At 62.7% G+C, this 11,812-nt stretch overlaps 1 protein-coding gene across 1 annotated transcript in view; it reads left to right on the forward strand.

Annotated features, from left to right (window-relative positions):
- The window catches only part of ATG2A (autophagy related 2A), a 17,951-nt gene that overhangs the window by 447 nt on the left and 5,692 nt on the right, over window positions 1–11,812 (forward strand). Inside the window, exons 2-28 of the mRNA XM_006771720.2 lie at window positions 3–83; window positions 1,775–1,937; window positions 2,026–2,178; window positions 2,257–2,359; window positions 2,761–2,896; window positions 3,038–3,136; window positions 3,422–3,518; window positions 3,606–3,770; window positions 3,870–4,010; window positions 4,436–4,673; window positions 4,756–4,900; window positions 4,995–5,087; window positions 5,515–5,673; window positions 5,776–6,019; window positions 6,308–6,404; window positions 6,500–6,656; window positions 7,479–7,621; window positions 7,712–7,857; window positions 7,961–8,118; window positions 8,556–8,706; window positions 8,839–9,038; window positions 9,141–9,221; window positions 9,368–9,474; window positions 9,565–9,657; window positions 10,840–10,910; window positions 11,080–11,156; window positions 11,671–11,812. Of these exons, the coding sequence (XP_006771783.1) occupies window positions 3–83; window positions 1,775–1,937; window positions 2,026–2,178; window positions 2,257–2,359; window positions 2,761–2,896; window positions 3,038–3,136; window positions 3,422–3,518; window positions 3,606–3,770; window positions 3,870–4,010; window positions 4,436–4,673; window positions 4,756–4,900; window positions 4,995–5,087; window positions 5,515–5,673; window positions 5,776–6,019; window positions 6,308–6,404; window positions 6,500–6,656; window positions 7,479–7,621; window positions 7,712–7,857; window positions 7,961–8,118; window positions 8,556–8,706; window positions 8,839–9,038; window positions 9,141–9,221; window positions 9,368–9,474; window positions 9,565–9,657; window positions 10,840–10,910; window positions 11,080–11,156; window positions 11,671–11,812 (3,640 nt within the window). The remainder of the gene's footprint in view (window positions 1–2; window positions 84–1,774; window positions 1,938–2,025; window positions 2,179–2,256; window positions 2,360–2,760; window positions 2,897–3,037; window positions 3,137–3,421; window positions 3,519–3,605; window positions 3,771–3,869; window positions 4,011–4,435; window positions 4,674–4,755; window positions 4,901–4,994; window positions 5,088–5,514; window positions 5,674–5,775; window positions 6,020–6,307; window positions 6,405–6,499; window positions 6,657–7,478; window positions 7,622–7,711; window positions 7,858–7,960; window positions 8,119–8,555; window positions 8,707–8,838; window positions 9,039–9,140; window positions 9,222–9,367; window positions 9,475–9,564; window positions 9,658–10,839; window positions 10,911–11,079; window positions 11,157–11,670) is intronic.

The following is an 11,812-nucleotide window of genomic DNA, read 5'->3' on the forward strand; positions in this document are numbered from 1 at the left end:
AGGAGCACCTCAGCCTGGACCAGCTCAGCCTCGATTTGTACAAGGGCAGCGTTGCCCTGCGGGATATCCACCTGGAGATCTGGGTGAGGAGCCAGGCCCGAGCCCGGGGGCGCGGGCGGTGGGGGGTCCCGGGCCGCGGCGACGCGAGGCTCCCGGCGAAGGGGTCGGGCCGAGGGACCAGGTACCGGGCGTGTTGAGGTCGTGGAAGTCCGGCCCTTTTCAGGCGTCAGAAGGACCCGGCTGGTCGCCTCCAGAGCGGGCAGGGGTTCCTTGCGGCCACTTCTCAGGAGGAGAGACTGAGGCTGGGGGGAGGGTTGTCACTTGGCGGAGAGACGCCGGAGTCAGCACACTGAGGCTGGGGCCTGATTGGAGGAGTGTGGTGCCGAGGACGAAGGAGAGGGTGAGGTGGGAGCAGAGCGGAGGACGAGGGGTGCCGGCAGGGCCAGGCCAGGGTAGGGGCAGAGTTGCAGCCATGCAGCCGGACAGAGGAGACTGCCAGGGGTGCACAGCCCGCCGAGGACACCTGTGGGGAAGGTCCCCTGACCTCCTGACCCTGCAATCCTGGGCCCAGTGGGTTGGGTTCGCCTCCGGATGTGGATGTCAACAACCGCGTCAGCGCCCGTGTTGATCAACACCTCGTGTGACTGCTGCCGCGCTGCCTACTTCCTGCTTTGGGGAGAGTGGGAGGGTCAGGTTTGGGGAGGGGATTGGAGATTAGCCTCCCCACCTGGAGGGAAGCCCCCAGGGCAGCGGGGAGAGGTCTGGCCCCAGGCAGAGGAAGCCGGCAGGGGAGATGCTGGGAGCTGGAGAGAGGTAAGGTCTGGGTCTGACCTGAGTCTGGGGGCGGTGACTCACAGCCCAGCTGACCTGGAAAGTTGCAGAGGAGCCACCAATCGGAGGCACCAGCCCAGGGCTGGCACTGGATGGGCATGGGGGCAAGGGCTACTCCGTTTTCTGGCTGGGCACAGTGCAATCTGGGCAGGGAGAGCTGGGCTCTAGAGGTAGGCAGGTCTTCCTGAGCGCGTGTGGAGTAAGTGAGGGGGGGGGGTTCCCAGTAGCCGCTTGCCTGAGTCCCAGTGCAGGAAGCCTTTTCAGATCCATTGCTAAGCTGCCTCTTCCTGCTTCCAGTCCCAGGAAACACTCCTTCCCCACCCAGCCCTGTCGGATTGAATTGGTTCCTACCTAGTTTCGCCCTGGGGGGGGATGCAGGTGCTTGTTCAATAGCAGCCCCTCCTCCCAGCTGCTCTGCCTGCAGCCCTACCTTGAAGACCCCAGCAGAAGCCTGGGGACCCTGAGATGGGATGAGGAGAAAGGCCAGGGTCCCAGGGACTCTATTCCCCCATCGGTGGGAATAGGGGGTTCACCTGTGCCTTAGAGAGAGGTACCGCTACACCACGTGTTTGGAGTTGGGGGGCATCCCCTCAGCTCAGGTCAGGCCCATGCTTGTGTCTGCTTGACCAGAGTTCGTGGGGTGCCACTGCACCGCCTGCCAGGCCTTTACTATGAATGTGTTGCTCCCAAGCCTGGAACACGCCATCTTCTAGCCCCTCCTCCTGGCTTTCTCCTCCTCATCCTTCAGCTTCCCCCTCCTCTGGCTTAAAATGTTGGGCCACGAGGAGGGATCAGCATGAGCAAAGGTGGGCCTTGTGGGTGGCGTGTGGGGATCTGGAGCAGCGGGGCTGCTCTCCAAGGTAGAGCAGACAGGCACGGGAGACAGCGGCCAGGAGACGCGGGTGTGGGTTGTCCTGAGCCAGCTCCCCCCGGGGTTTTGCAGTCTGTGAACGAGGTGCTGGAGTCCATGGAATCGCCGCTGGAGCTGGTGGAAGGCTTTGTGGGCTCCATCGAAGTAGCCGTGCCCTGGGCCGCGCTGCTCACAGACCACTGCACCATTCTCGTGTCAGGCCTCCAGCTCACCCTGCAGCCCCGCCATGGCCCAGGTGAGGGCAGGGGCAGGCTGGGGCAGGAGTGGGAGAGCCAGTGGTGGGAGTGGGCCTGGGCACTCCGGCTGACCGGGCCTCCTCGCAGGACCAGGGCCTGCTGACTCGCAGAGCTGGGCCTCATGCATGACCACCAGCCTGCAGCTGGCTCAGGAGTGCCTGCGGGATGGGCTGCCTGAGCCCTCCGAGCCACCACAACCCCTGGAGGGCCTGGAGATGTTCGCCCAGACCATCGAGACTGGTAGGCAGGCCCCGCCAAGCTGACGCGCGGCCCCGTGGGAGAGCTCTGCCTGCCCTGAGACCCCCTCTCACCCCTCAGTGCTGCGAAGGATCAAGGTGACCTTCCTGGACACTGTCGTGAGGGTGGAGCACTCACCGGGCGACGGGGAGCATGGTGTGGCCGTGGAAGTCCATGTGCAGAGGTAGGGGTAGGCCTGGCCGGTGGGCTGGCATGAGGGAGAGGGAGCATGAGGGGCTATCACACAGCCCTGGCCCTGACCCCACCCCCAGCCTAGGCTCCTGGGAAGTGGCAGAGAAAATATGGGTGGGTCTGGGCAGTGGCCACAGCAAGGGGGAGGTGGGCAGGAGTGAGTCCAGGCGGTGAAGGTGCAGAGTGGCAGGGGTGAGGGGGTGCCAGGGATCAGGTTACATGCTGAGGTTTGGGGAGCAAGGACTGGCCGTGGAGGTGCAGGATGGTGTGGCTGTGGTGGGGCAGCTCCATGACCCCAGACCCCGAGAACAGAATGCTGTGCAGGCAGAGGGGCTCCACACCGGGGGGACGAGGTGGAGGGGGCAGGGAAAAGGCTGACCCTACGCTCCCCAGACTAGAATACTGTGACGAGGCTGTGCGAGACCCGAGCCAGGCGCCCCCTGTGGATGTTCACCAGCCTCCTGCTTTCCTGCACAAGCTGCTGCAGCTGGCGGGGGTCTGCCTGCGCTTCGAGGAGCTTCCCCGACAGGTGGGCCAACTCTGATCCCACAGTCTGTCTCCTTCTAATCCCTGCCCTCAGTGCCCTTGACCCCTCTGCCACTCCATCCCTCTGACCAGCTCTGATGTCATCTTCTTGACCCCTCCCCTCTTACATCCTCTTGCCTCCCAGGAAGGATCCCCAGATCCGCCCTTGCAGATCGGCAGCTGCTCAGGGTACGTGGAGCTGACAGTGAAATTGAAACAGAACGAGGCTTTCCCAGGCCCCAAGGTGAGTGGTTGGGCCCTGGGGGAGGAGGGAGCATGCTCCTCCCAGAATGCTCAGCAGTTTTTATCCTCCCTGTGACAAGGTGGGGGTCGCTGAATGGGGGAGGTTACTGCCTTCTTGGCAACTGGAGAAACTGAGGCTCAGAGAGGTCAAGGGTCACAGCTAGTTGGTGAGAGAGCTTAGCCGGGCAACTGGCTTCCTACCTCCTCAGGATGAGCGCAGCTAGTCGTGGTTCTCAGGGGGTTGGTTGGCAGGTGTGTGCCCCATGGTTGCTCCCTCTGCCCCCAGCTGGAGGTGGCCGGGCAGGTGGGCTTCTTGCACCTGCTCCTGACGCCGCGGCAGCTCCAGCAGCTCCAGGAACTACTCAGTGCCATGAGCCTTGCAGGTGAGGCCGCTGGGCAGTCCTGGGGATGGATGGTTGGAGAAGTGCCAGCCGGGCTGGACTGACACCAGGAAGTGTCCTCCCTTATAGACTCCAAGTCCCTGGTCGACAAGCTCAACAAGAGCCGCCCGCTAGATGCCGAAGACCTGTGGCTAATTGAACAGGACCTGAACCAGCAGCTGCAGGCAGGGGTGGTGGCTGAGCCCCTCAGCCCAGACCCCCTAACCAACCCCCTTGTCAACCTGGACAGCAATGGTGGGTGTGGGGCCTGACCCCGCCGTTGGTGGCGTAGTTAGTGTGGGTGCAGGAGGCGGTGCCAAGCCCACTGTCCCTGACCCCTTGCCTGGCCCGCAGACCTCTTCTTCTCCATGGCGGGCCTCACGAGCAGTGTGGCCTCGGCCCTCTCTGAGCGCTCCCTCTCCGACGTGGACCTGGGCTCCTCTGTGCACAGTTACATGACCCCTCGCCGGCTCTCCTTCCAGGGCAACCCAACTGGTGAGCGCTCCAGGGGCAGGAGGAACTGGAAGAGGCCTTGGTGCTGGGGTGGTCTCCCAAGCGCCCCGGAGGCCTCTGGTGGTGCAGTGGACAAAGCCTGGGTTTTAGAGTCAGTGGTCTTGGTGGGCACTTCAGCTCTCCCAGACTTGGTTTCCCCTTCCGTGAAATGGGGGTAGTGAGAGCTGCCTGGCCGGACTGTGTGTTTTGGCTGATGTTTATTGAGAGCCTGTGTGTCAGGTACTGGGCTAAGTGCTCCCAGTTGCCTGCAGTCCTCCCCATTCCCTAGAGGGTTAATTGAGCCTGGGCTCAGGTGCTGGCATAACGAAGCTTCGTGTCTCCCCTGCCTGGCAAGCGTCCCACCAGAGCCACAGTCCAGCTGGGCCCCTGAGCTCTGGGAGCCCCTGGTGAAGCTTCTGTCCCCTCAGGCAAGACGGCCCTCACGTCCCGTCCGGACACCATGCGCCCTGACTCACTACTGAAGATGACCTTGGGGGGCATGACCCTGACCTTGCTTGAGACACCCGCCCCGTCTTCCGGACCACCTGACCTCACCACCCATTTCTTTGCCGAGTTCGATGCTGCCAAGGATGGGCCTTTCAGCTCCCGTGACTTCCACCATCTCCGACCGCGCTTCCGGAGGGCCTGCCCCTGTAGCCATGTCCGGTACAAGCCCAAGGCAGGGGCCTGAGGAGAGACTCCCTGAGCCCTGCCGTGCCCCCCCTGACGCCCAGCTTCTTCCCGGCAGGCTGACGGGGACGGCCGTGCGGCTGTCCTGGGAGCTGCAGACGGGCCGGGGCCGCCGGACCACCAGCACGGACGTGCACTTCGGGCAGCTCGAAGTGCTGGAGTGTCTGTGGCCCAGGGGCACTGCAGAGCCCGAGTACACGGAGGTGAGGGCCAAAGGCAGGTGTGCGGTCAGGGCCTGGAGTCGAGGTGGACGCCAGGGCTCGGCCTCAGCCTCTTGCCTCCCATGTCCCATCCCAGATCCTGAGCTTCCCCGGCAGGCAGGACACCCAGGCCTCGGCTCAGCCCTGTGCCCACCTGTGCCTCACACAGACCCTGCGCCGTCTGCCCAAGGTAACCCAGCTGCCTTCAGGCCCAAAGGCCCTTGACTGTTTCCTGTGGTGCCTTGACCACACCCCCAGCCCAGCCTCCCCGGTACCTCCTTCCCTCTACCCTTCTCCTGTGCTCCGAGCAGAGCATGCCTCCCCATCCGGGGGCCCTTGAATCCATCTGGACCTGTACATGCTGTTTTCTTAGCCTGGTTGCCCCTCCCCTGGCTCATCGTGGCCACGCCCTGCTGGCCTCTGGGGCGTGAATGTTGGGTGGCTTTTGTTAAGCACGATCGTCCACCTCCGGCAAGCGGTGGTCTCCAGGGTCCCCAGCCCCGGCTCTCCTCACAGCTGGGAGGGCTCTGTGTTCTGTTGTTGCTCAAGGGGACCCCTTCCCATCCTGCCCTCACCCACCCCACAGCCCTTGCTGACCTGAATACCCTCAACTTCAGAGCCGATCCCGGCACACAGCTGCCTGCCATTGCCACTCAGAACTGGCCCTGGCCCTGGCCGACTTCCAGGCAGACCTGGAGCTGGGGACCCTGGACCGGCTCGCTGCTCTGCTGCACCTGGCCACCAGTTCCTCCCCCGAGCCACCTGCCGGCCTGCTGGTAAGATGCCCAGCTGAGGCTGGGAGTGGGGCGCAGTCCCCCGGCTCGCCATCACCGTGTTGGGGGCCGCGGCGGCAGCATGACCCCCACATCCTCTCACAGATGGAGTCCCCGCCAGCCGCCAAGCAGGAGACAGTGGTGCAGCTGTCGGCACCCCGGGCCACGCTTCGGCTGCACTTCCCCATCGCCGACCTGCGGCCCGAGCGGGATCCCTGGGCCGGCCAGGCTGTTCGGGCTGAGCTGCTGCGGCTGGAGCTGAGTGAGCCCCAGTTCCGGTCGGAGTTGAGCAGCGGGCCTGGCCCCCCAGCCCCCACCCGCCTGGAACTTACCTGCTCTGACCTCCACGGTGAGAGCCCCTGGGAAACAGCGTGTGGGGCAGGGGCTCAGGCCCTAGGAGAGCGAGGCTTAGGGCTAAAGAGGCCGGATCATGGGAGCAGACCTGGGCCCCGGCCTCACCAGCTCTGGGCACCGGTATTGCCTGTCGGGCCTGCTCTGGGCAGCAGACAGAGTGGACCCGTTTTCCTTGTCCTGCTGCAGACCGTGGGCATGAGACAGGCACCTCTGACTTCACCTGGCATTGGGGAAGGAATGGGGAGAGGCAGAGTGACCCCCTATCTTTCCCCATTCCCCTCAGGCACCTACGAAGATGGAGAGAAGCCACCTGTCCCCTGCCTGCGAGTCTCCAAGGCCCTAGATCCCAAGGGCTCTGGTCACACGTACTTTCTGCCCCAGTAAGTGGGGCTTTGCAACTGAGGGTGGCGGGAGGCCACTTGGAATCAGGGGCCAGGGGTGCCCTGCAGACCAGTGACAGGCCTGTGCCCGGCAGGGTAGTGTTGACCCTGAACCCCCAGGTCAACAGCGCTCAGTGGGAAGTGGCCCCAGAGAAGGAGGAGCTGGAGCTGTCTGTTGAGAGTCCGTGTGAGCTGCAGGATCCCGAGCCCTCGCCCTTCTCCTCCAAGAGGACCATGTACGAGACGGAGGAGGTGAGGCCTGGGGCCCTGCGTCTCCTGGAAGCCACGTGGTGGCTCTGGGCCGGGGGCAAGGACTGCTTTGGGGCACCAGGTGACGTGGCCCAGCACCGGCGAGAACTTCGTCTCTGCCATCATCTGTGTCGATGGGGAGTCGGGAGCACGCCAGCTCGGGGGGCCTGGAAGTGAGGGCAGAGTCGGGAGATCAGGACCCCGTCCCTTATGGGCCGTGTACTTTAGGCCTGGGGTCCCCTCCTCGGAAGGTGATGAGGGGTACGTCTGGGTTTGAATCCAGGCCTTGCTGCTCAGTGGCCCTGTCATCTCAGCTTATTGCCTAACCTCTTGGAGGGCATGGGTGCTGGGCAGGACCAGTTTCCTCATCTAGAAAGTGGGCACAGTGGCCTCTCGCAGGCCTGTCCTGAGAATAAAGGAATTAACATCCGTGAGGCCTCAGAGAAGGATTGGCATGAGGCCAGCACTTCACACGAAACGGCTGTCACCCTAGCAGAGAGGGGCTCATCTGAATGAGTCAATGAGAACGAAGGGATGACCCTGGCCAGTGGGCTCGGCTGGAGCATCGTCCTGTACACTGAAAGGTTGCAGGTTCGATTCCCAGTCGGGGCACATACCTAGGTTGCTGGTTCAATATTCCAATCGGGGCACATAGGGTAGGCATCCGATTGATGTTTTTCTCTCCCTCTCCCCACCTCCCTCATCCTCTCTTTAAAATCAAACACATCCTCCGCCGAGGATTAGATTTAAAAACGTTTGAAAAGAGAATGAATGATAGGAGGTGAGGATGCCTCTCTCAGAGGCCTTTCCCGCTCCCCCACCTAGATGGTGATTCCTGGAGACCCTGAGGAGATGAGGGCCTTCCAGAGCCGGGCGCTGGCCCTGTCCCGCTGCAGCCTGGAAGTGGTCCTGCCCAGCGCCCACGTCTTCCTGCCCAGCAAGGAGGTCTACGAGAGCCTCTACAACAGGTGGCGATGCGGACGGGGTGCGGGGCGGGAGGGGTGACAGGGAGCCGGGCTGGGCCTCCCTGACAGCCACCATCCGTCTGCCGGTCTCAGGATCAACAATGACCTGCTCATGTGGGAGCCCGCTGACCTGCTTCCCACCCCTGCCTCCGCCCCTGCCACTCACCCTCCTGGCTTCCCAGGCCCCTCGGGCTTCTGGCATGACAACTTCAAGATGTGCAAGTCCGCCTTCAAGCTGGGTAGGAGGGACTTCCGGTGGGGTCCTGGGGTCCCCAAAGCTGGGCAGGGCTGGGGCGGCCCTTCCAGGGCTCCTTCCCACGCGGCTCCTTGATCTCACCCCAGACTCAGACTCGGACGAAGAGGATGCCCACTTCTTCTCAGTGGGGGCATCAGGCATGCCGCAGGCCGCCCCCCGGCCCCTGAGCCCTCACTCCCAGAGTTCCTTCTCTACGCTGGTGACGGTGCTGAAGGGCCGGGTCACAGCCCTCTGTGAGACCAAGGTGAGGGCAGCCCTGGGCAGGCGAGCCCCTGGCTTCAGAGCTCCTGCTGGCAGACCAAGACCAGTGTGAGCAGCGCCGAGCTGGGAATGTGGGAATCGGGCCCCAGTGGGGGCTGGTGGGGCCTGTCCAGCCAGAAGCACTCACCTGACACCCCCCCGCCCCCACCATCATACCCTGTCAGCCGCTTACTGGCACCTCCTGTGTGTAAGGCATCGTGCTAAGGGGTCCGAATGCACCACATGCTGCTGGAGGCAGGCTGGTCGGGTGATCCTTCCCCTCTGGCAAAAGAGACAAGTGCTGCCCTGGGCCTCCAGCGGAGTCTGGGTAGATGCTGAGCTCATCCTGGTTAGGCCAGGGCTCCGGGAAACCCCTCACACCTGAGGGGTGGGAACTGCTCTGTGCAGCTGCTGAGGCCAAGCCACACGCTCTGCCTGCAGGACGAAGGCGGGAGGCCGCTGGAGGCTGTGCACGGGGAGCTGGTGCTGGATGTGGAGCAGGGCACCCTCTTCAGCGTCTCCCAGTACCGAGGCCAGCCCGGGCTCGGCTACTTCAGCCTGGAGGCTGACAAGGCCACACTCTACCACCGAGGTGTGCGGCTGTGGGCCAGTCGTCAGGGGTCTCTAGGGTCCATGGGCAGGGGCGGGGGCTTGCAGGAGGATGTCCTTGGGTGGAGTGGGCGGTCAGCTCGCTTGGCCGGGGGCTCACCAGATGCCTCCCCAGCAACCGTGGATGACTACCTGCTGCCCATCCGCCTGGAGCTGCCCAGCTTTACTCCTCCGGCCCAGCTGGTCCCCACCATCTATCCATCAGAGGAAGGGGTGACCAAGTGGGGAGCCTCAGGCCGAAAGGGCCAGGGCCAGGCCCCCCACATGCTGTCCGCCGCTGTGCGCATCCACCTGGACCCCCAGAAGAACGTCAAGGTACAGCCACGCCTGCTTCTGCCTACCCTTTGGCCGGGGCAACTGCCTGCCTGGTGCATGGAGGGCTGGGTTCCCTGCTTGCTGACTGCGTCCCACCCCCAGGAGTTCCTGGTGACACTGCGGCTGTCCAGAGCTACCCTACGCCACTACATAACCCTGCCAGAACAGAGCTGGCACTCCCAGGTGAGCAAGCGTGGCATGGGCAGACAGGTCTCTAGGCTGGGAGGAGGCGGTGCCACGGGCATGGGGCTGGGCCGTACTGGGTGGAGGGTTAGAGGAGGGAGGAGGCCCCCCTATCTTCACCACCTCTCCCACCTCGGTCCCCAAAGCTGTTGGAGTTCTTAGATGTGCTGGATGACCCCGTGCTGGGCTACCTGCCCCCAACAGTCATCACTGTCCTCCACACACACCTGTTCTCCTGCGCCATGGACTACAGGTACCCAGGCTGGGCCGGCTGGGTGCCAGGGCGGGGGCAGGCTCTCGGGTGTGTGTAAGGAGCCGGCCCCCGCTTCACTGTCTCCCCCAGGCCCCTCTACCTCCCTGTGCGTGTCCTTGTCACCGCCGAGACCTTCACCCTCTCCAGTAATATCATCATGGACACCTCCACTTTCCTGCTCAGGTACACGGCCCTCCCTCCCAGGCTGGGCTGCAGCTGCCTGTCCCCCGGGGTGCTGTCTACCTGCTGTGTGTCCTCAGCCACTCTCTGAGCCTCTGTACATTCGGGTCATGATCCTTCCCTCACAATTGGTCCCGCCTTCCTGGATCTGCTGACCCCACTGCTGGGGGCTGTCCTGGGATACGGATATGACAGGCGGAACACTAGGCCTCCGCAGTGCAACTCAAACAGTCAGAACTTGCAGTCCAAATGCCGGCAAATGTGTTGGTGGTATAGTGGTTAGCATAGCTGCCTTCCAAATGCCAGCAAATTACAGCCTGTCCGTGAACATGGCCCGTCCAAACTTTAAAGTCGCTTAAAGGATAACATTGAAAATATGGGGAAATGCCATGGCACAGTGTTTACTGAGAACAGTAAGATAAAAGGACATGTAGCCCTGGCTGGTTTGGCTCAGCGGATAGTGTCAGCCGCGGACTGAGGATTCCCAGATTCGATCCTGGTCAAGGGCACAGACCTTGATTGCCGGCTCCTCCCCAGCTGGTCCCTGGTCAGCGTGTGCAGGAGGCAACCAATTGATGTGTTTCTCTCACATGGATATTTCTCTCTGTTTTTCCCTCTCTCTTCCACTTTCTCTAAAAATTAATGAAAAAAATATCTGTGCTTCTCTGTGTGGCTTCATAGAAAACACTGGAAGGAGATGTGTGTCAGAATTTGGGGTTGGGAATTATGATTAGGAATTAGGGATTGTGTCTTTTATTGCTATATTCTAAACTATTTTAAAGGAGCTATGTTATGTTGCCACTAAAAGAAGGACTTGCATAAAATAAAATAAATTTTAAAAACTAGATTATATTAGAGGAATGGAGGCATGAGAGATCCCCTCGGTCTCTCCCCTTAAAAAATAAAGTAAAATAAGGACTTGTTTTAAAAGAACAATGAGGGAAAACGGGACCCTTGGTTCCCAGGGTTGCTGTGAGGCCCAGTGAGGCGGAGGAGCTAGAAGTGCTTGGGGAACAGTAAGTTTGGGCCTGGGACGCGGGAGACCAGGCCCATTCTCCCCATAGTGCAGGCAGCACCATGGCCAGAGGGCCCAGCGCGAGCGTCCTGTGGGCTCGGGACCTGCTGCGGGTGTCCATCTGCCTGTCTCTGGGCACCTGGCCCCTTCTCAGCCCTGTTCCCCACCAGGTTCATCCTCGACGACTCGGCCTTGTACCTGTCCGACAAGTGTGAGGTGGAGACCTTGGATCTGCGGCGAGGTGGGCAGGCCCGGGCCCCCAGCCACACACACAGCCGCCCATGTCCTTCCCCCCCGACGGCCGTTCTCAGCACCCACATGCGCACACGCACAAGCCCCCTTCTCCCCTCTGGTGGCGGGTCGGGCTGCGTGGAGGAGCCGATAGGAATGTCTCCTCTCCTCTGCTTCAGATTATGTCTGTGTCTTGGATGTTGACCTCCTGGAGCTGGTGATCAAAACCTGGAAGGGGAGCACCGAGGGCAAACTGGTGAGTGCGCCCTTTCCCAGAGTCCCTGGTGCCAGCGCAGGGCGGGGGCCGGGGTTGGGGGGTTGCGTCAGGGGATCACCCTGCTGCTTCTGCTCGGGGGGCCTGGGCTCAGGTCATGGTCACTTCTGGCCCTTCCCAAGCTGGGCTGCGGGATTGCTCTCCTGGGAAGGGCCGGCCCATCCTGGGTGTCTGTCAGTGTGAGTCCCGCCACTAGAGGGCAGCTGCAGGCAGGGCCACGGGAGTTGGGCAGCTTTCTGTAGAATGGAGGTGGCGGGCCTTGCCTGCCTGGCCGGGGCCCAGGGCAAAGGAGACGGGCTCATGGAGCCTTTCTCTCGGGGGATTGCATCCGCTTCCTTGGGCAGCCCAGAGCCAAGCCCTTTTCGTTCTCTGGGCTCAGTGTGCTCGTCCGTTCAGCGGGTAGCGGGCAGGCCGAGCACCCCAGGGAGGCCTAGCCTGTATCTGTGTGTGGAGAGGACAGAGCCGGGCTGATGGCACCCCTGCCCCATCCCCACAGAGCCAGCCGCTGTTCGAGCTGCGCTGCTCCAACAACGTGGTGCACATGCACACCTGTGCCGACTCCTGCGCCCTGCTGGTCAACCTGCTGCAGTACGTAACGAGCGCGGGCGACCTGCACCCCCCACCCCGGCCCCCCAGCC

The sequence above is a fragment of the Myotis davidii genome, unplaced genomic scaffold (assembly GCF_000327345.1).
Source record: "Myotis davidii unplaced genomic scaffold, ASM32734v1 scaffold425, whole genome shotgun sequence".
NCBI lineage: Eukaryota > Metazoa > Chordata > Mammalia > Chiroptera > Vespertilionidae > Myotis > Myotis davidii.